Below are 26,295 nucleotides of genomic sequence, written 5' to 3' on the forward strand. Positions count from 1 at the left end.
ACTACACATGCTATCTTCTAAGACACCCATTAACTGCACTCCGCATCGAGATGGGGGCGGTGTAACCTAGTCGCTGCGGTCAATACCTAGGGCTGCAACTCGGGTCGGGCGGGTCGGGTTTTGGAGAACCCAACACTACCCGAGAAATATCTCGCGTCGGGTCGGGTTTTTTCACGTTGACGCAATTTTTTAAGGAAAATTCTTGTTTGGCAAGGCAACTCAACTCATAGAAGTAGAAATTACACTCACATTACACTTGAATCAAACAATGATGTAATTACACTCACATTACACTTGAATCAAACAATGCTGTAATCAAACAATGTTGTAATTACAATCAAACAATGCTGAATCAAACACTTGAATCAACTCAACTCATAGAAGCAGAAATTACACTCACATACAATAACAGTGGGTGCGTGGGTTTTCACTTTTAACTTTTAACTAACAATAGAAAAAAATGTACATACTATAACTTATGTAACTCGGGTCGGGCCCCTTCAAACCCGGCTCGACCCGAGATTCATGCGGGCTTTTGAATGCTCAACCCGGCTCGACCCGAAACCCATGAAACCTGAACCCAACCCAGGCTATTTTCGGGTCAGGGAAAACCCGGCTCGAGTTGCAGCCCTATCAATACCTATGCTAACCAATCCTTGTGAACGGGTCCACTGCCCAGTTGCATAATCATCCCCAAAAACTATCTGGGATTTCTCAAACAAATCATGTCTCCGAGTCAAAATTCTCATCTTTTCAGGATTAGACTGCATAGAATAATATAGAGGAACAGATGTAGGAATCGTCATTTTAATACGAAAACAAAACATAAACTACTACATAAACATACATACAGTAATATATGTTGTGCTTTGTTCTTTGGATACATAAATAATCTTGGTTGTTAAATCCCACGCAAACCCAACTTGTTCCAAGATTGTCTTCACTTGCTTGTACTTCTTCTTCAAGGTTCTGAACCTATTCTTGATATGGAATATGTTTAGGTTCAAATTGTGGACAATGTTGATATCGATGACGGCATTGATAAATGCCACGTCCTTGAATTCATTCATCACTTTACTATCTTCCGTAATTTGATTCATCATGCTAGTTAACAAAGTTCTGTCTATATCTGTGTTCCACATATTGCTGTAATACTACCATAGTATACAAATCGAAGGATTCAAAAATACGATAGATTCAGGTAAAAACATCGTCGGATCTATTTTTTAAGAACAAGTAAAAACTATTGAAATATCAAATATTACAAGGGGGCAGAGATTGCACCCATACAATAGCATACGAATGCCATTCTTAGCTACCAAATATGCCATCTCCTTAGTACCACCGAGAAGAATGGCATATTCACCCACTATTCTTCCCTAGGCCACCCCTTGTAGTGTAAAAAGGGCAGCTATAAATACACTAGAAGGGGTGGCCTGGAGAAGAAAGGGGGGCAAACATATAGAAATAAAAACAGAAAACGAATCTTAAATCGACCCCCATTTCTCTTTCTCCTCTCTCTCCTCTCTCTCTCTCTCTATCTCTCTAACCACGGCCCTATATGAGGGTCGATTAAATATATCTAAGGGTCGATTTATCACTGTCCATTGAAATTTGTATTTTAGGATGCGTGGATTTTAGCTCATGCCAACTAATAATAATGGGGATGGTAGGTAATGAAAAATTTTCATAGTTTCTAAACAGAGCCTTAAAAAAAGGAAATGGGTAGAGTTCCATGGATGCAGGTCTCACGTTCTGATATTGTTTTTTTGAGGGACCTTATCTCATTCTTGGGGAATTCATTCCTGTGCGGACTCTCTCTCTCTCTCTCTCTCTCTCTCTCTCTCTCTCTCTAATCTCTCGAATACACTGTTTTGGAAGGACTTTTGGAAAGCACTCTCTTTCTCTCATCATCTGGAACTCGTCGTTCAACACTCCTCTCTAAAAAATCTTCAAGTTCCCTTCTCTCTTTCAACTTTGGTCGATTCTCTCCCCTAGCCCTCCATCAACTTTGGTCGATCACTATGTATTAGTCCTAGGATTTCTAATTTTCTTTATATTAATTTAAATGGTTTTTGCTAAATTTTGATTGAATACATATTTGACACTTTGGTTTTTGTTCAATGGAAACATTTGGAATCATACCTAAGTTCTTCATCCTTTTGAAAGATTGAGAATTTACATGTCCTAATCTACCATGCCACACATCATAAGATTCAACAATATAAGCAGAAAACTCAGAAACTTTATTGATTTCATTCGTGGATACATTGAGCTTGAATAAACCCCTACAAGCATAACCCTTTCCCACAAACATCCCCTCTTGGTGAGGATAAACTTATCAGATTCGAAGATGAGCTTGTAACCGTGCTTGTTCAACAAGTAGCCAGAAATTAAGTTCTTCCTCACTTCTGGAACATAGAAAACTTGGTGCAGTGTGAGAACTTTGCCGGAAGTGAGCTTGAGATCAACCTTCCCTTTCCCCATGACCTTAGCCGTTGAGGAGTTACCCATGAAAAGCATTTCGCTTTCATTTACTTGATGATAGGTGACGAATGCACTTCTGTCACAACAGACATGTACAGTGGCTCCAGTGTCTACCCACCAATCACTCACATTGAACACCATGTTCACTTCAGAGTCTACGATTATAAGCTTCTTCACTTCGGTCCCGTAAATAACAGTCGCGGATTCCATCATATTGGCTTGAGGACAAGCATGTTTTGCTTGAGAGTTTCCGACATTTTGGGAAGTATCTTTCCCCTTTCGATGTCGACATTGTCTAGCATAGTGTCCAAGTTTTTCGCAATTGAAACAACCCTCTTTCTTCTTATTCTTGTCTATCTTTTTGTTACTTTTGAAGTGGTTTTGACTCTTTATCTTTTTCTTGTTTTGATGAGACCTAGGATTTTTATTTGTTTTCTTCTCACTAGTCTCAACAAGATTGGCCTTAGAAAGGAGTTCTGATTCTTTGTCATTTCGATCACGATTCCTATATTCTTCTTCAATTCGGAGTGTTACTAGGAGATCTTCTAAAAATAATTCCTCTTTCCGATGTTTAAGACTTTTCCCATATGGAAACGGTCATCCATTTTGATTCATTCCGCTAGGATTTCATTTAAAAGGAGTTGGAATTCATGAACTTGTCCTAAGACGGATTTTTCATCCACCATCTCATATCTAAGATAGTTTCCAACTACATATTTTTTCACTTCGGCATCTTCGGTCTTATACTTTTTATTTAAAGTTTCCTACATTTCTTTTGCGATCTTCATTCCACAATACACATCATACAAGGAGTTTGTCATAGCACTAAGAATGTAACCACATCACAAAAATTCATAATTTTTCCATTTTTGAGTAACCTCGGATTGAGCGGGTTCATGCTCTTCGGGACTAGGCTTGGGTGTGGTCAAGACATATGCAATTTTAAGAGTTGAAAGCCAAAAGAATAAGCGTTATTGCCAAAAGTTCAATCCGTTAAACTTCTCGGGACGAGTGTAATCTTCACCGGCCATGTTGAACTAATCCAAATAATCTATCTTAAGGTTGTTGGATAAATGTTTGGGGTCAAGATGATTAGTTCAACAATCTATTCAATATGTAATCCGGAAAAAATGAAATTGAAATTACCTTTGATGATCTTGAATGTAAACCTCAAACCCGTTAGCAAGAACCAAACTAAAAATAATAATAAAAATGAAATGAAATTTCAAATAGAGATGAGTGGTAGAGGCACGTTACGGATTAACTCTACCCTTAAGATAGATTATCGCCCCCACCACGAATGATATGCAATCGGGTTCTGTTGCGACCTATCTCCAGGATACAACACGACTATACTTGTCTTTGACGGTGTGCACGCACTGGCTCGGACCTTGCGAACACGATTGATGCCGAACAAATTGCCCACTTGAAATGCTTTTGAAAATTTTATGAAATTGGGGAAAAAATAAAAAGAATTTGTAAAGGACAAGTATATACTAGAGAGATGGGAGAGAGCCTTTTGTTTGTACTGTCCAACAAGAGGAAGAAGAATGCTTTTTATACACTATGGATGTGTATATAAGTCACACTCCTCAACGCCTCTCCATGTATAGTCACTGGAACGTTTGCAAGTAAAAGCTTGCAAAACTTACATCCAAGAGTTGAAAAACGTGCAAAAGATAAAAGGCTTTAAAAGTTAATAAAATAATACAAAGAAGCAAATGCCTAAAACGCATGAAACATTGAAAATGAAATAAAGGCTAACTAAGAATAGAAAAACTGTTGAAATTTGATTCAGCAGTCAAAAGACTTAAAAGACATTAAATTATTAAAATAACAAAACAGATCCATATCTCATGAAAAAATGACTAGGCACGTCTCTCACATGAAAAAATGTAACTTAATGTAAAATTATCTCAGAAAATGACCAAAGTACCCCCTCACAAAAAATGAACAAAACACCCTTATATCTTGAAAAATGACCAAAATACATCCCACAAGAAAGAAAACAGATAAAATACACTTGTCATATGAGAAGCGAGCGTCTATTATCTAAAATAGCAAGGTTAAATCCCTATGGAGGTTTCCATAATATGCAGTTCCTCTATAGATCGGAGGGTTGGGATCATCCTATAGATATGAATTTTTGGACACAACCTATTTACGTTGTGGCCCATCACATGGACGGTTTGGATCATCTTATAACATACGTGGTCCGTGCTATACTTTTTGGATCATTTTCGGTGTCGGTCTCCACCGAAATCCGAAATTTCGGATTTCGGTCGAAATTTTAAACCATGGTTGGGAGAGCCATCGGCCACCCAAAAACCTGATATGATCCACCTCCTTTTTTACTTGGGACAGCCCCCTCCAGTGCAAAAGAGTAGTCATAAATACAGTAGGGGGGTGTCCCACGTAAAAAGGACAATTTTATCATTTCCCATTTAATTTTGAGTCCAACATTCATTTTTGGACTCACAATCGGTCTCAAAATCCAAAAACACAGGAACTTAATGTTTTATAATAGGAAGTATGGTCTTATTCAACAAAGAGGAATGCTAAACTCAAGGGCGCCCTTGCAAAAATAAGGGGAAAAGACGGCATCATTGGCTGCATGTCAACAAACTCTGACTTTGCAGCCTTATAAATGCAGTTTGTAAACGTGAAGCCAATGGAAGTATTGTGTGATTGAACAAAACGGAATGCTAAACTCAAGGGCGCACTTGCAATAATAAGGGGAAAGGACGCCCTCATTGGCTACATGTCAACAAACTCTCTCACTTTGCAGCCTTATAAATGCAGTTTGTAGACATCCAGCCAATGGGGGCACCTTTATCCCTGATTTTTGCAAGGGCACGCGGCCTTTATAAATACAGTTTGATGACATGCAGCCAATGAGGGTGCCCTTTCCCCTGATTTTTGCAAGGGCGCTGTTGAGTCTAGCATTCCTCTTGACCAAAATATAAAACAAATACTTCTACTAAAACCACATCAGATAAAATTGAAAGAAGATTTCACTAATTCTAGAAGGAATAATGACAGAAATCCTAATTGCTAAAGCTACCTTAGTTGCCCAATATACCAAACTACCAAATCTACCACACCTAATCAAATCAAATCCAATCCAATCTCACAGTATCCAAATATTCTAACATTACCCCTATTTTACCTTGAAAAAATCCACCTAGATACACGTTCTAAAAATCACTCACAAACGAAGCCCGTATATAGATTCGTCCAAAATGCTTTCTTCTTAGTTCCAATCTCCCTCTTCTCCTTCCTCATACCAGAACAACATGGCTCCAACTATGAACCATTCCAAATCCTCTAACAAAGAAACACATGAAGAAGAAGAAGAATCATTCATGTTCGCCATGCAATTAACAAGCGCTTCCGTCCTCCCCATGGCTTTGAAGGCAGCAATAGAGCTGGAGGTGCTAGAGATCATAGCCAAAGAGGGCTCAGGGGCAAAACTCTCCCCTTCTCAGATCGTCTCTCAACTTCCCACTCAAAACCCAGATGCCCCTACCATGCTCGATCGAATTCTTCGACTCTTGGCTAGCTACTCCATTCTTACATGCTCTGTTATCACCGATGAAAATGGCCAAATTGAGAGACTCTATGGTTTGGCTCCTGTGTGCAAATTCCTTCTTCAGAACCAACACGGGGGCTGCCTTGGCCCTTTGCTAGTTATGAACCAGGACAAGGTCTTCATGGAGAGCTGGTAAGATGAGAAACTGTGAAAAAACCAATTACTTCAAAAGCTTTAGCCTCAATTTGAGATGAAAATGAATTCCCCATTGGTAACAAATGGTTATCCATTAAGTGGGGAAAATAGTATTTAAAAGTTTTCTGAGATTTTTTTTTTCTGAAAGCATGTGTATTTTCATGTTCCTAATAGCAATTAAATGACGCTTAACAAATGCCCTAAAGTTAGCCAAACCCTTAATCATTTTTCTTCAACACTCTTCCTTACGTGAGGCCCCTCATTTTAATGGGTTGGCCGTAAAGGTGCATTTTTAATATTAAGGAGTTGTTGGATTTTAAACTCTATACCAAGTGAGCCAACCAATTACTCCAGAAATTTAATCTATTAGAGTCAGTGTTGTATAATCATTTATACTTCAACATTAACAAAGAAGGGAAAAAATGTTTCTAGATTTCTTTTGATGTGGGTGTTTTTTATTTGTCATTTAATTAGTTATAGATGGATTTTTTTATTTTTTTTTCTTTGAATCAGGCACCAGTTGAAAGAAGCAGTTCTAGAAGGGGGAGTCCCTTTCGACAAGGCTTTTGGAATGAACGCATTTGAATACCCAGGCACGGATCCCAGATTCAACGAGGTTTTTAACAGAGGGATGTCGAATCACACCACTTTAATTATGAAGAAGATTTTGGAGACATACCGAGGGTTTGAAGAGTTGAAAGTTTTGGTGGATGTGGGAGGTGGGGTTGGAACAACGCTTAATATGATTGTATCTAAGTATCCGCATATTAAGGGAATTAATTTTGATTTGCCTCATGTGGTAGCTGATGCTCCTCCATCTTCAGGTATATCTATGGGTCTTCTTTCATCTTTTTCTGTTTTCTTACTTCTTTCGTGTTGGGTTTGAAAATGAATAGAGTTAGGGTATGATATGGTTGCAGGTGTGGAGCATGTAGGGGGAGATATGTTTGTTAGCGTTCCGAGCGGAGGGGAAGCCATTTTCATGAAGGTGAGTATGGTTGCTTGTGAGAATTTTACTAAATTTATTATAGAAAACGAGTTAATACACTTCTAGTTTATCCTGGGATTCCTCATCATTTTTAGGAAAAGGACAAATTACTCGAAAAAGACAAACAAAAAGTGTGCGTATTCAAAAGAGGGGCCATATATACACTAAAGATATGTGAGGCACAACAAATTCATTATCCAACTGACTTTATGAAATGTTGGGTATGCTTTTCTACTAATGTCACGCCACTCATCAATGACACACCATCATTTCTCAAGCATGGCGTGTTTGGCAATCATCATTCATGATTTTTTTTTAATAGAATATTTGCTTAGGGGAACAACTCTGGTCCGGTTGGATCGGGTTGAGGTCAACCCTAACCCGGGCCGCAGGTTGACGATGGTAAACCCTAATCCAACCTGCCTCTAAATCTCTCAACCCTATCCGAACCCATCTACCGAAATCGGGTCGGGTTGAGTTGGGTTGGTTGGGGTTCACCTTGGGCCAAACAAAAAAATACAATGACCTAAAGAAAATCATGACAAAATTAGAGCACGAAGATGGGGTTCGGGTTGGGTTGGGTTGGGTTGCCGAGGCCTCGACCGTAAAGTCTATGAACAATCAAACTATGAACAATCAATGGATTGGGTACATGTGCTTGGTGGACCAGCATGATATCCATTCGTTAGAAATTTTAATAAGTCTACACTACGAACAATCAAGGGCCCTGGTACATGTGCATGGTGTGCGAGCGTGGTATCCATTCACTGGTAGTAGTCAGTCAAGTGTGTCTGCTTAGCAGTTTTCATAAATTTGATGGAGTTGGTATATATCCCAACACTTCGGTGCGTCTGCTAAGTGGTGATTGCTTTGGTTAGGTTGCAGGGTCAGGGGAAGAGGATATTAAAAGGAGAGCTTTTATATGGTGTATGCGCCTATAGTCAAGAATTTTTCAAAAAGTACCGTACAGCCCATACCATAAGATGATCCAAATTGTCCATTTGATGGGCCACAATGTAAATAGGGTGCCCCCAAAATCATTTACTGAGGATGATCCCAGCCCTCCAATCTATAGAGGAACGGCATATGATGGAAACCTCTAGAGATTGGAGGGTTGGCATAATCCTAGGGAAATGATTTTGGGGCACAACCAATTTCACAATGGTCAAATTCAAATCAATTTTAGGCCCTGTTTGTTTTGTATTTGAGGAACTGATTTTGAGTCCAAAACTGTTATTGGACTCAACTGTGACAATTTCTTGATTAAGGGCAGATTAATCTATGTTTTGATAACCAAAAGCAATTTCATTAGTTTTGATTATAGCACAACATCACGATGAGTCAACTTCAAACTCGGAATTGTTGAATGAGCTGGGTAACAAATTGAGTTAACCTTCAACAAGGAGAAAAACATCCCAACCAACTGGCAATTATGTGAATTTATTTATTTGAAATAGTGATTTTTTATAAGAAATGCAAGGCCACGACCAAGACGGTCATGGAGCAAAAAAGCAATAAAGAAGAACACTACAAGGATAACATAGCTCAATGAGGTAAGAAATCAAAAATCTCTAATGCCGCTCTAGACACTCCCACAGGTATGCCTCTCCATTTGGATATTTAGAAGCGTTGAAGGAGATAGTTTTAGCTATCTAATTAAGAAAAGCTGGACTAAATTGGGAGAGGAAAGTGGCTCTTCTACTATAATTTCGTTGGCGTAAGGGATTAGCAACTGTCCATAGAGACTTCTAATCTTATAGATGAAATAAAAGATATGTGTTTGTTTGGTGTTTGCTCTTTTTCTCCCATTCTCATAAGTGTCAACGATTTGGCTCATTGTTTAGCCAAATTAGGAGCTTCTAGCGAATCATTTTATACATATCCCTCAAAGTGCACTCGTAATCCCTTCTTTTATGATAAAATTGTTTTTTTTTTTTTTTTTGTATAAAAAAAGAAGAAAGAAAAACATGAATATTACATGAAACTTGCAGTGGATACTTCATGACTGGAGCGATGATCATTGCTTGAAACTTCTGAAGAATTGCTATAAAGCACTACCGGAATCTGGAAAGGTGATCATTGCCGAGTGGATTATTCCGGCAACTCAGGCAACGAATCGCGCTACTAACAATGTCTTTCATATGGATATGCTCATGTTGGCTTACAATCCTGGAGGAAAAGAGAGGACCGAGAAGGAGTTTGAGGCCTTAGCTAAGGAAGCTGGGTTTGCTGGTGTAAGAGTTGTTTGTTGTGCTTATGGATCTTGGATCATGGAATTCTACAAAAACATGTGATTTCTAACATCGCAATATTAGGAAGTATTTATCTATTTATGTCAGTATGTTGGAGAAACTTTATAGTTTGTTTGTAATTTTATTCCTAGGTGGAACATGAAAACATGTTACGACTCTTGAATTGTTTTAATAAAGATTTCACTACAATGTAATGGGTCCTACCTTTGAAGAATTCGAACCGTTCAATTGACAGGTCTTGCTTTGGATCTTCTGTAACAAAAACTACACTAATTATGCAATACTAACTCACGTACGACATCCATCTGTCAAATCACTAGTGCGTCGCCACTGTAGAGCATGTCAGTTCTCCTTCATCTGTCCACACACTTACGTACGACATCCATCTGGGCCATACGGAACCTCTCATTGCCCCCCCCCCCCCCCCAGAGCTGACCAGAGCTGACCCTAGTTTTTGCCCTGGGCTGATACCATGTTGGGAGGAATGCTAAACTGAGTGGCACCCTTGCAAAACGGGATGAAAGGGACGAAAGTGAAATTAATGTTCTTCACTTTTTTCATATTAATTATAAAATATAAATGCACTTTGATGATTGACAACCAACAAGAGCACCCTTTGGTCCCATTTATGCAAGGACATCCTTCAATTTAGTATTCCTCTTTCTGTGGATTGGGGACCAAGTTTTGTTAGCTGTACTCTCTTCTAAAGTCATATTGGCAGTGCAGAGAATGAAACCGAAACCGTGTTTACCCGAAACATTGCAAAATTTCGACCGAAATTTTGAATTTCGACAAATTTCGGTCTGAGATTTAAGGAAAATCCCAAAAAAATTGGGATTTTAACGTTCTTTAATATTCTGCTGAAATTTTAGGACTAGATAAAATATTACATTATTTGTTTCGGTGAGGACCGAAACGAATTCCGAAACCGAAATTTAAAACCTTGCGTTTTCCAATATAGGATTTTTGCTTTTGCATGTAATCCCCAACAATCTCTCCCTTCACACGGAAGCAATGTGGGAGCTATGAGCTCATCTCCGAGTAGGGGTGTAAACGAGCCGAGCCGAGCTTGGCCAGGCTCGGCTCGGCTCGTTAAGCTCACAAGTGAGGCTCGGCTCGGGCTCGGGCTCGGCTCGGTCAGGCTCGCGAGCGGCTCACGAGCCTTACCGAGCTCGGGTTATATTATGTTCACACCCCTCATCTTCCCTGGACAGCCCTACTAGTGTAATTGGACTACTTTTTTTACACTATGGGGGGTGGTCCTAGTAACAAATGGGGTTCCAAAAATGAAGTGACATATTTTGCCCCCCCTTTTCACTCCATGGACAACCCTTTTAATGTATATATTAATATATAATATATATATTTAAATATATTAAATTCTTAACGAGCCTTAACGAGCCGAGCCGAGCCGAGCCTGGCCTAACTTGGGCTCGGCTCGTTAAGAGCTCGAGCCGAGCTCGAGCGAGCTTCCGAGCCCGAGCCAAAATTGACACCCTTATCTCCGAGGGAATTTCACCGTCTTTGCTTTTAAATGGAACCCCATCCTAACAGTCTTTTTCTTTAAGATATGATTGGATGGGGATGCAAATTGTTCAAGGCACGACAGAAGTACCACCCTTGATATTTGATCCACCACCATCGTCTCTAAAACTGTGGTGCTCCGTGATCCAATATCAAGGGCGGGACCCTGAACAAGTCCCCTGGGACAATATCATTTTCAAAGTAAAAATAAAGTAAAATGAAAGATCCGATTTAATTGGAAGTGATATATCCACCCCTTCTTTTACTTGGAAAACCCCTCTGGTGTATTTATGACACTAGAGGCAAGGTTTCAAAATTCGGTTTCGGAATGCGTATCGGACCTTACCGAAATGAAATTTTGGCCGAAATTTCAAAATTTCGTTCGAAATCTAATGGAATATATTCCACGGCAATTTTTTTCTCCTAATTTATTTCGACTCCAATTTCCAAGCCAAAGTAATTTTGGCTGAAATTTCGGGATAATATTAAATAATTATCAAAAGTCCAAATGTTTTGGTGAAATCCCTAAAATTTCGGAAGATAAACGAAATTTAGGGATAAACGAAATTTCGAAATTCGAACCGAAAAAAACTTCCGTTTTGTGTATGATTGATTTCGGTTTCACTATCGACTGAAACCCCCGAAATATAGGACCGAAATTTCCGATTTCCGTCTAAATTTAAAAGCTTGACTAGAGGGGACTGTCCCATTTTAATAAAATGGGCGAATATATCATTTTCTATTTAATTAATTTTGAGTCCAATTATCAGTTTTGGACTTTATCATACGACTACAGTGGAGTTTAATTATCAGTTTTGGACTTTATCATCTACCGGATGACTAGCGGACTATAACTAGGGGTGGCAAAATTGGCCGAACCGAGCCGAAACCGAACCGACCAATGTTTTAGCAAAAGCTAACCAGACTAATGTTTTAAAACTCCAAATTTCGCCTCATGGTAGGTTAGAGTCCCAAATAGCTACCTGCAAAATTTTGTCGAATTCCGAGCGTGTTTGCCTAGCGAACGAGATGGGAGAGTGTCCGTAGTGTAAACCACAAAAGGGGGGTGGATTATCCTAGATTGGGCTGTCCAAGGTAATAGAGGGGGTGCGAATTTGGTATCTCCTGATATAAAGCCCATTCTTTCGTTTCACAGGAGATTTTTTCATTTTTTTTTCTAAAAATCTCAGAGAGAGAGAGAGAGAGAGAGAGGGAAAAGGGGATCTCAGCCCAAATCCTCTTCTCCGATGATTTCTCTCGCCGGATTCCGGCCGGAATTTGACCGGCTTTTTTCTCCGAATTTTAAGCATTTGTGAAATTCGGATCTCAAATTCGTGCGAAGAGAACTTGCAGACCTAAGGCAGAGGAGGTTTTTTGTTTTCATTTTCTCGAAAAATCTGAGCGAGAAAGAGAGAGAACAGAGGAGAAAATCCCCAAACCTACCTTCTCCGACGGGATCTCCGGCGAGCTCCGATCTCTCAGATCTCCTACTTTTTCCAACAGATCTTTGTTTTCTAATCCGATCGAAGGATTATTCTCAGACCTGAAAAACAGAGAGAGAGAGAGAGAGAGAGAGAGAGAGAGCGGGATCAGAGCTTTTGCAGAGAAAAGGGGAGAGAGAAAATAGATCTGAGATTTCAAACCCTATTCTTTCTTTTCTTCTTCTCCGGTCGTACTCTCTGTTTCGATCAATTTTCAGCCAAGATCTGAAATCTGAGTAGAAAGGTGAGAGCATAGAGAAATCAAGGAGAAGAGATTTGAGATGGAAAGAGAGAAATAGTTTGAGAAAGGGAAGAAGAATCTTCATTTTCTCCGATGGAAACCTCATCAGAATCCTACGATTCTACTGAGCTAGGCCGATTGACTCTCCCTGCTATTTCGATCATCACAGTAACCAAAGAGAAAAAGAGAACTTGTGAGAGCTCATTTTCTGTGAAGGAGAAAATCGAGAGGGGAGCCTTGCTGATTTGTTGAAAATCCTAGATCTATAGAGAAAAATATAGAGAAGAGAAAGGGATTTGTAGCCGTCTTCAACTGCTAATCAACCACCAGATCCATTGGCCTCAAATTCCATCTCGATCTAACCCCATTTTATTTATTTTTGTATTCAAACCCTCATTTTCTACCTCTTAATTCATAAGATATATAACTATCTTTCATTGATCCGAACCTTGCTCATCCAATTCCACAGAAATATCACTATCTTCCTCATGTTCTCTCATAGATCTAGAGCTTTTTCTGATTTAAAATTTCTAGATCGGACCTTGTTCGTTGAATTTTTGGCAAATTCTGCAAGTCTCAGACACATTACGTCCGGGTGAGCTACATCAACAGGTTCAGGTAACATTTCTTACCCTACTTGAATTACTGAAATCTTCATGGTTGTTTGCCTTGATTTTTCGATATTATGGCATTAATTCATGAATTTGAATTTGACTCTTGAGTATAATTTGAGGTTTAACATCTGAGGTGAATGGATCATGAGATTAGTTGTGTTAAATTGAGAATGCAAATTAGGTGATAATTTTTACCTCATGTTGCAGGCATAAAAATGGATGAATCACCTAATTTCATGTTAATCTTCTGCTTCTAGAGTAACCAGAGATTTCATAAGCTTGATTTTGTTATGTACATGTTGGTTATTCTCTCGTTAAATCCATCAATTATTTTCCTTGTCATGCATTGTTTTCTTTAGTTGATTTCTCTTGTGTTAAAAACCATTGATTCTGATATAGACCGAGTGTAATGGTGCATCCACGGATTTTATTTTGTTCTAGTGCATTGGTCAATAGTGTAGCTGTTTTCATTGTTAGGATGTAGTCTGCATAAATCTGTTTTTTTTTTATATATATATAGTAATTTGGGGCACTAGAATTTGAAAGAAAAAATAATTTCTATGAGGTTTTAAAGTGATGAAACCCTAAGTTTTGAACCCATGCTATAGTCGACCCTCTACAACGAAATGTGAAATTCAATCTTATCACCTGTTTTAATCGAAGTTCCATTGAGAAGTTGTTTCAAGAATATTTGATGATTGTAGAAGTTTTCTACAGTATCCACTTGGTATACTTCCTTGGTTTGAATGACTACTCATGTTTAAATTTTAGTCAATTTGTCCCCTTCCATTTCCATCAAACAATAAAGTAGTCACTAGAAGTTGTCATAGCTCTGATATTTTGTGTTCAAGATGAATATTGTCGCTAAAATATGATGCCTGTGGCAATGCCTTTGCTAAAATATAGAAAGTTCAAAAATTGAATAGGCATACTTCCTTAATCTCATGGTTATGTAAATGGAAGCCTGTTGTTATCAGATTCACAAAGGGGGACATCTTGGGGCCTTTACTTTACATTTGGACCCTAATCATAACCCAGTGTTCACTCATCTGAATATGGTATCAATTTAGTCCTTTGGGCATGGACTATTTGATGGTCATTTAATGATGTGAACCCCCTGTCCCTCAACCACCGAATAATGTGAATTTCCTTTGTTGGGTCATAAGGTGGTGTGAGCCAATTTGTTTGGTCTCCAATTATTGTTTGCTATATTCTGTCATGATAAGGACATGGTTCCTGAAGAGTTATATAAGTCACTCAATTAGTTCAAATGTGCTTGATGATGATAGAGGGTCATAGCAAAATATTGCACTGTTGAAAAGATTGTCGGCTGATAAGCCCTCACCATTTTGATATCGACAGCTTAGATCGCAAAGGGCGATGAAGGCGATAGCCCAAGCCCAGTCTTAGAGGAACTTACTTGATGTGGTAGTACCCTCTGCTCTTATCTTCCTTTCTTTAGGTAGAGAGTTTGTAATCTTTTAGATGCCCTTATACTTTAGATAATCCATTCATCGCAGCGGCGATGAAGGCGCTAGCCCAAGCCCATTATTAGGGGACTTGCTCAGTCCAAGTAGCAATCCCCTCTCTCATTTTAAGACTTGCCCAGTCTTTTGTATCTCTTAAAACATAAGGTCCTTCTCATTGCCAGGGCGATAAAAGAGTCATCTAGAGCCCCTGTTTAGGGAGACAAGCTATTGTCTCGTGCAGAGAAAATCATACCCTTTGGAGACAGGCTTTGTCTCATTGGTCATAGTTGTCCTCCATCTCTTTTAAGAGACATGCCTTGTCTCAGTAGCACATCCTTCTTAGAATTCCTAATTTCAGAGTCAGTCCTTAGCATAGGAGTCTCTCCTTGGCTTGAGAGTCAGTCCTTCAGTTTCAGGAGTCAGTCCTATCATCATAGGGGTTAGGATTCTATCCACCTCTTACCAAATCATGTGTTTTTATCCACTCTTGCAAGGTATAGGATGCTGTCCAACCCTTGCAGAGTCGTGATTCTGTCTTTTTCCCGCAAAGCATAGGATGCTGTCCAACCTTTGCGAGATTTCAAGAGCCTGTCTTCCTCTTATGATGATAGAATTCTGTCCTCTTGTGTCAAAAATTCAAAAACATTTGAAAAATCAAAAGCATCTAAAAAATTCTTGAGAGTAGTTAGGAATTCTGATCCGAACTACGTTGGCTTGATCCCTTCCCATAGGGTACGTAGTGCAGCTTGGGATTCACATCCCAAGTCCAGCCAAACTTTTAAAAATAAACATTTTAAACCCTCCAAAAAATGCAAAAACTCTTCAAACCCTTTTCAAATAGATCTTCCTCTAGGGTTAGGAGTCTGTCCTAGATATTTAGGGTGTTTTAGAGTTAGGAGTTTGTCCTGATTTGTATTGATATGGTGTGTCCTGTCGTGTGAGTGTCCCTAGAGTTAGGAGGCCTCGAGTTGGTCGGTTAGACATTTAGTCGAACCGATGGCTAGACTAGGAAGCATATAGTCAGCCCGTGGTTTTCTTTAGGATGCACAGACTAGTTACACATAGGATGTAGGGCCCACTTGCATTAGCTTAAGGCTAAACAAACTTGCATTAGTTAAGGCATATAGAGAGTCCTAAAAATTGCAATTCACTTGAACTTAAGCTATCGTACAAAAAGCTTTAAAAATCAGTTGAATCTAGTGGATCGAGTCTAGGATAGCGGTTCTAGATGGTTAAACATAGTAGTTTGGCATAGGGCATCGAACTACGTTGACTCCGATTCTTCCCGAGGCCGGGATACGTAGAGCAGCTAGGATGGACGGCCATCTTGGTCCGAGTCAAGTCGCATTAGAGTTTTAGGACTCATCTTGTCCAGTCATATATAGAGTTGATTTGTGTTGTATGTTTTGCTGTGTTTTCTTACTTTCATATACAGATCATATACCTTTAGCCGTAGCTTGCATGTGTATGTCTACCAGAACTTAGACACCAATTAGGTATGACATTCATAACCTAGCTACTTTTAGGTGACACTTATTTTATTTCTTTTTAAGTGTGTTCATTAATCGTCTCCGAGACATGCATGATTAGGTTGACGTCTTCTCGGAGATATTCGTTCCCATTTCATATGACTTTCACCCAAAACTCTTCAAAATCAATAATAAATGGCATAAAAGACTAGGTGTTTGCACTTGGGCGGATGAGGTGCTCTTTAGACCTTCCGAATTCGTAACCAGGCACGAACCTTTTTTTTTATATCTCTGGTTATCCATTGCAGCAGAGCATAGTATGGGATCCTTGGCCCACTTCCTTGGATGGCAACTCTTCTTTGTTTAAGGTACGCCTCGAATCTGGGCTAGTCCCCGAATCGAGAGGTATCTCACCCTTTGTATCGCCACTCATGCTGTAAGAGGCACTTCTTTCGAGAGTTCCTTGGTAGAGCTCTCCATTCTCGTGGATGATCCTGAGACTGCGCGTGGGGGCACGTCCCCTGCCGCCTCTCTCGGATCGGGGTCCACAGGATCAAACCGAACCGAAACCAAATATTTCAAATGATTATGAGTAAGAGGTGGCAAAATTGCCGAAAATTCAGTTTCGGTTCGGTTTTAGTTTAGTAAAACCAAACTGATTCAAATTTCAGTCCGGTTTGGTTTGGGGGTCGAATCGAACCAAAACTGAACCATTGCCACCCCTAACTATAACAGGAATGCTCTGTTTGGTTGCTTATTTTGGGAGGATTGTGGGAGTTTCAAATGCTTGATATCTTCCAAAGATCTCCCCAAAACATGTTTGGTTGTTAATTAGACATTTGACAACTAGACAACTTCTAAACATCATTATTGCATTTTATCCTAGGTGGCGCCTACGTGGCGGAGATGTTCCCCTCCATAAGTTTCTCCATTTTTTCATCAGAATTGAGAAATTTGTGTGGGGAATTAGGAGAATCTCTCTTGTCTTATTCTCTCTCTCTCTCTTTCTCTCTCTTCCACCCTACATTTTGATAATTACACCCTACATTTTCTACTATTTTTCTCATGCAACCAAACACGACTCACAAATCTCCCTCCTAATCTTCTCCCAATCTCCCATGCTTGTTTTTTCTCCTTGGCTTCTTTTTCTCCTAATCTCCCACTCATCTACAAGCAACCAAATAGAGAAGAAGGGAAATGATATATCCTATCCTCCCCTTTTGTTCGCCAGGAACACTCCTGTCGGTGTATCAACGGGGCTGTTGTACTTATGTCAGAAGAATTCAATGCCCCGTGATTAGTATACCTTGTGACCACAATATAAAACAAATACTGCAGTAAGGCCACATCACCTCCACTCTACATTGAAAAATCCACCGACATAAACAATGTAAAAATCATCCTCACAAACGATGGCCATATATATTTGGATCAATTACCAATGGGGGACAAAAATTAGGTGGAATTATCAATAGGACCCATGCTTTTAAGAAATTATCAATGAGGGACAAAAGAGGTCTTATCATTAAAAGCTGGACGAAAATGCCCTTTTCTTAAGTAACACATTTTGCTTTTCCAATTTTCCCTCTTCTCTCTTCTTTCCCTCTTTTTTTTTTTACTTTTCCATTTTCACGTTGTTTTTTTTGCCCTACCAGTCATCTTCTTCATCATTTTAGCCACCATTGGAGGGGGGAAAGCTCGAAAACTTGAAACGTGAGTTCATTCCCATCTCTCTCTATATCTAGGTTTTGCTTTTCATTTGTTTTAGGTGTTTTGTATTTCTCCTTCTCCCTTTCAATGGAGGATGAGGAAGATGAATCGTACGGTAGAAAGAAAAAAATGTGAAAATGAACGAGTGAAAAAAAACAAGAAGTAAAAAAGTGTTCATAAAGGACTTGATAAGCCCATTCGGAATTTGGTAACCCCATTTTGATACTGGATAACCCCAACTCCAGAGACTTGAAAACCCCCTTCCAAAACTCCAGTACCCTTGGGCAATTTTAGGAGACTTGATAAGCCCATTCGTAAATTGGTAACCCCATTTTGATACTAGATAACCCCAATCCCAAATACTTGAAAACCCCTTTCCAAAACTCTAGTGCCCTCGGCCAATTTTTAGGGACTTGATATGCCCATTCGGAAATTGGTAACCCCATTTTGATACTTGATAACCCCAATCCTAGAGACTTGAAAACCCCCTTCCAAAACTCCAGTACCCTCGGCCAATTTTCAAGGACTTGATAAGCCCATTCAGAAATTGGTAACCCCATTTTTTATACTAGATAACCCCAATCCCAGAGACTTGAAAACCCCCTTCCAAAACTCTAGTATCCTTGGCCAATTTTCAGGGACTTGATCACCCCATTCAGAAATTAGTAACCCCATTTTTTATACTAGATAACCCCATTCCTAGAGACTTGAAAACCCTCTTCCAAAACTCTAGAACTCTCGGCCAATTTTCAAGCACTTGATAAGCACATTCGGAAATTGGCAATCCCATTTTTTATACTAGATAACCCCATTCCTAGAGACTTGAAAACCCTCTTCCAAAACTCTAGAACTCTCGGCCAATTTTCAAGCACTTGATAAGCCCATTCGGAAATTGGTAACACCATTTTTTATACTAGATAACCTCATTCCTAAAGACTTGAAAACCCTCTTCCAAAACTCCAGAACTCTCGGCCAATTTTCAAGCACTTGATAAGCCCATTCGGAAATTGGTAACCCTACTTTTAAGAGTTACTAACCCCCTTCCAGAGAGTTGATAAACCCCTTCTGCTACAAAACCCCCTGCTTATAGCAACTCTTCTAATGGCATTACAATTCTGCTCATGATAGAAATAACAAAAGAAATGGATGTTGTTTTCATTAAATGTGCTTCATGGATTACATCCCAATTTGTGTATTACAAAAAAAAAATTAAGTAAATCAAAAAATGTGTAGCCATCCATTCATGTATTACATCTACTTTTTCTTATACAACCACATCTCTTCCAAAAAAGTGAGTGAAGCCATCCATGCATTATCTCCAGAACGCACCCTAAAAAAATAGCTTAAACCCTAAACAAGATAAATCAGAAACAGAGGAATGAAAAATAGTGGAAAACCTTAAAAACAAAACCTAAATACAAAGAGATAGATGGTAAAAACTCAACATTCAAGTTTTCAAGATTTGCCACCAACAATGGTGGCTGAACAAGGAGGAAGATGACTGGTAGGGTAAAAAATCAAAAAGGTGATAAAAGTAAAAGAAGAGGTAAGAAGGAAAAACCAAGGTTAAAACGTGTTGTAAATGCCAAAGGGTATTTTCGTCCAGCTTTTACTGACAAGACCTCTTTTGTCCCCCATTGATAATTTTTGAAAAGCATGGGTCCTGTCGATAATTTTGCCTAATGTTTATACCCCATTGGTAATTGGTCCTATATATTTTCTTCCAAACTACTTTTTTCATAGTTTCAATCTCACTCTTCTCCTTTCTCATACCAGACCAACATGGCTTCAACTTTAAACCAGTCCAAATCCTCCACAGAAGAAGCACAAGAAGAAGAAGAACCATTTATGTACGCCATGCAATTGACAAGTGCTTCTGTCCTGCCTATGGCTTTGAAGGCTGCCATAGAGCTGGAGGTGCTAGAAATCATAGCCAAAGCGGGCTCAGGGGCGAAACTCTCCTCTTCTCAAATCGTCTCTCAACTTCCCACTCAAAACCCCAATGCCCCCTGCATGCTCGATCGAATTCTTCGCCTCTTGGCTAGCTACTCCATCCTTACATGCTCTGTTGTCACCCATGAAAATGGCAAACTTCAGAGACTCTACGGTTTGGCGCCTGTATGCAAATTCCTAGTTCAAAACCAAGAGGCTGGATCCGTAGGCCCTTTACTGCTTATGAACCACGACAAGGTCTTCATGGAGACATGGTACGATGGGAAACAAAAAAGAAAAAAAATGTTTCAAGATTTCTTTTGTTGTGGAGATTTTTCATTGGCCAATGATAAATTCGCACCCCTTTTAACGGTAGAAAGCAATAAAGTCTGCCACATACTCTGATGTTAAAGGGGTGCGAATTATCCTATAGAGGGTACGAGCAAATTTATCTTCGCCAATTTTAGTTTTCATTTAATGAGTCATGAGTAGTAGTTTTGACTCTTCTTTTGTAAAGGGTCATGAGATAATGAGTTATATGAGAAATCATATGATGAAGGGCTGCATAAACAGGTACCCATCATACCATACTTTGTTTTTGATCCAACAGCACCTCACTTTTTGAGGAGCTGCTGTTGGGTCAAATATCAAGGGTGGTACTTCTGTCGTACCATATTTAAGTAGGGGCGGAGCTACATGTAGCATAAGGGGTGCAACTGCCCCTGTTGAGTTGGGCCAAACTCCTTAATATGCCCAACTCAATTGGACCTGCCTGCCCACGTTACGTAAAAATCCTGGCTCTGCCACTGCCTTAAGTGTTAATAGAGCCATTCATCATATAATTTCTTGAGTGATATATATGATTTTTTATTGAAACAGGCACCACTTGAAAGACGCGGTTCTAGAAGGAGGAATAGCTTTCGACAAGGCTTTTGGAATGAATGTGTTTGAATATCCAGGCACAGATCCCAGATTCAACAAGGTTTTTAACAGGGGCATGTCCAATCACACCAAATTAACCATGAACAAGATTTTGGAGAGGTACAAGGGTTTTGATGATTTGAAAGTGTTGGTGGATGTGGGTGGTGGAGTTGGAACAACACTTAACATGATCGTTACAAAGTATCCTCATATTAAGGGAATTAATTTTGATTTGCCTCATGTGGTGGCTGATGCTCCTGCATCTTCTGGTAGATATATGGGTCTTCTTTGTTCTTATGTTTTCTTATCTTCTTTTTGTTGAGAGTCATCGTGACTCATCCCACCAGAGAGGGGTTGGGCTGGTGGGGCCCACTAATTAATTAGAGTTAGATTAGGATTCTACTTTTTATCTTTATCTATTTTTTTTTTGATAAGTTAGAAAAGTCAAGTTGAATAGGAGTAGGTCTTTATTTTGATTGGCTACAATGAGTCATAGGTAGAGTAGGAGTTTGCTTTTGTTTTTTTCTATAAATAAGAGAGCCATCCAACGTTATGTATTGCAGAAAGCAACAGGAAGCTTTTATTAAATAAAAAATTTCAAAGGAGAAGTTTCTCCCAAGCGTGTGAGGTGCACATAGATACTTGCTACTTTGTTCTGCTCTCGTTTCTTCTTCTTTGTCGTGTGTGCTTGTGTGAGCTCTCGAAAGCATCAGTTAGTGTTCGTGGTTGTCATATTCCGCTGTGGCAGTTAATATTTTGTTGTGGAAAACTCATCAATTGGTATCAAAGCAACCTGGGAAATTCGTTCGTCGAAGTTTTGATCAAGGATTCGCTTCTAGGCAATCTTGATCTTTCACATCGGAAGGAGATAGAAGAAGATGGCAGGTGACTTGGGTTTCTCGTTTTCAAGAAAGCTCAACAACTCCAACTACAATTTATGGAAATCGTGTATGTAGTCGTATTTGCAAGGGCACGAGTTGTGGGACGTGACTAGTGGAGAAAGCACGAATCCGCCAACTGATGCCGGACAGAAAGCGAAGTGGAACGCCAAGGCTGGAAGAGCACTCTACACGCTCAAGCAATCGGTCGAAGATAACATGCTAGTTCGCATATCAGATGCGAAGACACCAAAGGAGGCATGGGACACTTTTGCAGGCTTGTTCACGAAGAAGAACACGCCGGCTTCAACTCTTGGAGAAGGAGATCGGAGACTTGGAGGAAGGGAAATCCTCAGTATTTGAGTATTTCCAAAAGATGAAGGTCTCGTGCAGAGAGCTCTCCTTGTTGGATCCAGAGAACAAAATTTCAGAAGAAGACTCTTGATCAACGGTCTACGACCGGAGTACTCAGCATACGTTGCAGCCATCGCCGGTTGGGAGACGCAGCCTTCTGTGGATGAGTTAGATAGTCTACTCATTAGCCACGAGATGGTGCTCGTCAAAACCAGATCAATATTTGGTTTTGACGAGCACCATCTCGTGGTCCAGTTCTTAACAAGAGCAATATTTGCTGGAATGACAGGAACATCTCTACTTGCAAATCCTATGACCAAAATATTTGCTCCCTAATTCAATAGCTTCATGCTTTCCTTTGTAAGCTCGCCGCCAACTGGATCATAGAGAACATCAACTCCTTTGAGATTTCTTGTCTTAAGGAACCCCTTCACACTTTCTATAATGCTGCCTTTACTTAAGTCAACAACATGGTCAATTCCCAATGACTTGAGAAACTACACTTTTTCAGCACCCCTAGCAACAGCGATGACAATGGCTTCACAAACCTTTCCTATCTGTACAGCTGAGACCCCAACACCACCAGCCACACAAAAAACAAACAAGCAAGACCTGACCAGAGCCCAATTGTGCCCTGTGAACAAGTACTACATGGGAGGTTCCAAATACAACGGGAAGGGCACCAGCAGCAACCAGATCACATCCATCAGGTACTAAAAATAGATCTTTCTCATCCGCAATGATAATTTCAGCAAAAGATCTGAGAGAAACCACCGAGTAAACTCTGTCTCCGATTTTAAATTTAGAGACATCAGTTCCGACAGATTCGACAACTCCGGAGTAATCAGAGCCATGAATGAAAGGGAGAGAGGGTTTCTCTTGGTATTTTCCAAAGATTTGAAGGTAATTTGCGTAGTTTAAGCCAGTGGCTGTGATTCTAATTCTTCTAGCAGTTGGAGAATTTAAGGAGGGGATAGGATGGGATCTGGAGAAAGAAATTAGAGAGGTATCGGAGATCGGGAGAGTGGGATGCCCGATCTGGTTGTATATCAGAGCTTCCATGGAGGAATTGAGAGAGAAAAACGAAGAGATTATGAAAGAACTGCTAGGGTTTTGAAAAGGTAAATCCAAGATCCCATGTTAGAGTATAGCAAAGAAAGCTAATAGAGGAAGAAAAAAAGGATCTGCCGGAATTTACGCTCGTCGGAGGAGGTGAATCGGTTGGAATCTAGTGGATTTTGATCGGAAAAAATGGGGAAAAGCTTGGATTTGGAGAACAACTCAGATCTAATGATATTTCAAAGAAAGGATAAGAAGAAACTAACCAAAATGTGACCGGCCGGAGTTAGAATGTTGCCGGAATTTGTAGAGGTTACCGGAGAAGAAGGTGAAATGACCAGAAGAATTGACCGAAGCTTTCTCTCTCTCTTTCTCAGATCTTGGTTGAAAATTGATTGAAACTGAATGAAAGTTATCCAAAATTAGGGAAAACTGAAATTAAGGGTAGAGATGAGCAGATTTGAGCTTGAAATGTATGGATCTAGGGCTTTACTTGATTGGAGAGTATGATCGGAGGAGGTAAGAAAGGGGTTTCAGATACGAAAAATTACAGATCTGAAGGTTTCATAGCTTGGCCGGATTTCGAGCTCACCGGAGAAGAATAATTGGCTGATCGGAGCTTTGCCGGAGACAGATGATCGGAACAAGCTCTCTCTCTCTTTCTGGAAAATGAGATATCTCTCTGCCGATCCCTCTCTCTGATTTCATTTCTTTGCTATTCTTCTAGCAGATCTCGCCGGAGAAGATGCCAACGAACTAGGGTTTGGGTTAGGGTTTAACCCGATTTCTCTCTCTCTCTCTCCCTCTTTTCTCAGATCTGGTTTTTCCCCAAAAATTTCCGACGAAGATGAGAAACCCCTCCCTTTCTGTAAAAATGGATTTTTCGATTTTTATAAGTAAAAATGAGGTGCTGATATTGGCATTACTAACTTGATGAGGGCGCGGTTCACGCAGATTTTTATAAGGCGTGCGAAGAAATTATGTCCTTTCTGGAATAAAATTGCCCTCCTCTCAGGATAAACTCACCCCCCTTTCTGATTTACACTACGAACATCTCTTTGGTTCGTTCGCTAGGCAAACACACTCGGATTTCGACGAAATTTTACACGGACCTTGGTGAGTCCCTAACCTAGCTAAAGGTGAAGTTTGGGGTTCTATCTCATTCACTTGATGGGGTTTTGCTCAAAATCAGAAGGATTAGGGCACGGTCAAAATGGGGTGTCTACAATGGTAAACCCTAATCCAACCCGTCTCTAAATCTCTCAACCCTATCCCAACCCATCTACCGAAATCGGGTCGGGTTGAGTTTGGTTGGTTGGGTTCACCTTGGGCCAAACAAAAAAATACAATGACCTAAAGAAAATCAAGTCAAAATTAGAGCACAAAGATGGGGTTCGGATGGGGTTGGCTTGGGTTGCCAAGGCCTCGACCGTAGAGTCCAGACTATGAACAATCAATGGATTGGGTACATGTGCTTGGTGGACCAGCATGATATCCATTCGTTAGAAATTTTAATAAGTCTACACTACGAACAATCAAGGGCCTTGGTACATGTGCATGGTGTGCGAGCGTGGTATCCATTCACTGGTAGTAGTCAGTCAAGTGTGTCTGCTTAGCGGTTTTCATAAATTTGATGGAGTTGGTATATATCCCAACACTTCGGTGCGTCTGCTAAGTGGTGATTGCTTTGGTTAGGTTGCAGGGTCAGGGGAAGAGGATATTAAAAGGAGAGCTTTTATATGGTGTATGCGCCTATAGTCAAGAATTTTTCAAAAAGTACCGTACAGCCCATACCATAAGATGATCCAAATTGTCCATTTGATGGGCCACAATGTAAATAGGGTGCCCCCAAAATCATTTACTGAGGATGATCCCAGCCCTCCAATCTATAGAGGAACGGCATATGATGGAAACCTCTAGAGATTGGAGGGTTGGCATAATCCTAGGGAAATGATTTTGGAGCACAACCTATTTCAGAATGGTCGAATTCAAATCAATTTTAGGCCCTGTTTGTTTTGTATTTTAAGAACTGATTTTGGGTCCAAAACTATTATTGGACTCAACTGTGACAATTTCTTGATTAAGGGCAGATTAATCTATGTTTTGATAACCAAAAGCAATTTCATTAGTTTTGATTATAGCACAACATCACGATGAGTCAACTTAAAACTCGGATTTGTTGAATGAACTGGGTAACAGATTGAGTTAACATTCAACAAGGAGAAAAACATCCCAACCAACTGGCAATTATGTGAATTTATTTATTTAAAATAGTGAATTTTAATAAGAAATGCAAGGCCACGACCAAGACGGTCATGGAGCAAAAAAGCAATAAAGAAGAACACTACAAGGATAACATAGCTCAATGAGGTAAGAAATCAAAAATCTCTAATGCTGCTCTAGACACTCCCACACGATCTAGCAGGTATGCCTCTCCATTTGGATATTTAGAAGCGTTGAAGGAGATACTCTTAGCTATCTAATTAAGAAAAGCTGGACTAAATTGGGAGTAGAAAGTGGCTCTTCTAATATAATTTCGTTTCAACTGTCCATAAAGACTTCTAATCTTATAGATGAAATAAAAGATATGTGTTTGTTTGGTGTTTGCTCTTTTTCTCCTGTTCTCTGAAGTGTCAACGATTTGGCTCTTCGTTTAGCCAAATTAGGAGCTTCTAGCGAATCATTTTATACATATCCCCCAAAGTGCACTCGGAATCCGTTCTTTTTTGATAAAATTGTTTTTTTTTTGTATAAAAAAGAAGAAAGAAAAACATGAATATTACATGAAACTTGTAGTGGATACTTCATGACTGGAGTGATGATCATTGCTTGAAACTTTTGAAGAATTGCTATAAAGCACTACCGGAATCTGGAAAGGTGATCATTGCCGAGTGGATTATTCCGGCAACTCAGGCAACGAATCGCGCTACTAACAATGTCTTTCATATGGATATGCTCATGTTGGCTTATAATCCTGGAGGAAAAGAGAGGACCGAGAAGGAGTTTGAGGCCTTAGCTAAGGAAGCTGGGTTTGCTGGTGTAAGAGTTGTTTGTTGTGCTTATGGATCTTGGATCATGGAATTCTACAAAAACATGTGATTTCTAACATCGCAATATTAGGAAGTGTTTATGAGTATTTATCTATTTATGTCAGTATGTTGGATAAACTTTATAGTTTGTTGTAATTTT

General features: G+C 39.7%; 2 protein-coding genes across 3 annotated transcripts; both read left to right on the forward strand.

The window, feature by feature from the left end:
- The first annotated feature begins 5,582 nt into the window (after window positions 1-5,582).
- LOC143887972 (caffeic acid 3-O-methyltransferase-like) lies at window positions 5,583-9,668 on the forward strand. 2 transcript variants are annotated; one of them, XM_077392230.1, is made up of 4 exons: window positions 5,583-6,211; window positions 6,728-7,038; window positions 7,117-7,202; window positions 9,194-9,668. In XM_077392230.1, exons 1-4 carry the CDS (start codon window positions 5,784-5,786, stop codon window positions 9,494-9,496), a joined length of 1,128 nt encoding a protein of 375 aa, XP_077248345.1. In that variant the 5' UTR covers window positions 5,583-5,783; the 3' UTR covers window positions 9,497-9,668. The 2 variants fall into 2 exon arrangements, with proteins under 2 accessions (XP_077248345.1, XP_077248346.1); XM_077392231.1 differs by having other exon boundaries at window positions 5,585-6,211; window positions 7,135-7,202.
- Window positions 9,669-19,742: 10,074 nt separating this feature from the next.
- On the forward strand, window positions 19,743-26,224 carry LOC143888753 (caffeic acid 3-O-methyltransferase-like). The gene is made up of 6 exons (XM_077393167.1): window positions 19,743-20,169; window positions 20,774-21,084; window positions 21,785-22,048; window positions 22,559-22,757; window positions 22,872-22,950; window positions 25,903-26,224. The coding sequence occupies exons 1-6, from the start codon at window positions 19,745-19,747 to the stop codon at window positions 26,203-26,205; spliced, it is 1,581 nt and encodes a 526-aa protein (XP_077249282.1). The 5' UTR covers window positions 19,743-19,744; the 3' UTR covers window positions 26,206-26,224.
- The last annotated feature ends 71 nt before the right edge of the window (window positions 26,225-26,295 follow it).

The sequence above is a fragment of the Tasmannia lanceolata genome, unplaced genomic scaffold (genome assembly GCF_043159265.1).
Source record: "Tasmannia lanceolata isolate RefF3 unplaced genomic scaffold, GAP_Taslan_0.1 ptg000012l, whole genome shotgun sequence".
Lineage (NCBI taxonomy): Eukaryota > Viridiplantae > Streptophyta > Magnoliopsida > Canellales > Winteraceae > Tasmannia > Tasmannia lanceolata.

Excerpts from the sequence above, each read along its gene's own strand:
- LOC143888753 (XM_077393167.1), top strand. The coding sequence starts at position 19,745 with ATGGCTTCAACTTTAAACCAGTCCAAATCCTCCACAGAAGAAGCACAA. Across the intron at positions 20,170-20,773 it reads AAGGTCTTCATGGAGACATG|GCACCACTTGAAAGACGCGG; the intron begins GTACGATGGGAA and ends TTATTGAAACAG. Across the intron at positions 22,049-22,558 it reads TGGAGGAAGGGAAATCCTCA|CACCCCTAGCAACAGCGATG; the intron begins GTATTTGAGTAT and ends ACACTTTTTCAG.
- LOC143887972 (XM_077392230.1), top strand. The coding sequence starts at position 5,784 with ATGGCTCCAACTATGAACCATTCCAAATCCTCTAACAAAGAAACACAT. Across the intron at positions 6,212-6,727 it reads AAGGTCTTCATGGAGAGCTG|GCACCAGTTGAAAGAAGCAG; the intron begins GTAAGATGAGAA and ends TCTTTGAATCAG. Across the intron at positions 7,203-9,193 it reads GGGAAGCCATTTTCATGAAG|TGGATACTTCATGACTGGAG; the intron begins GTGAGTATGGTT and ends TGAAACTTGCAG.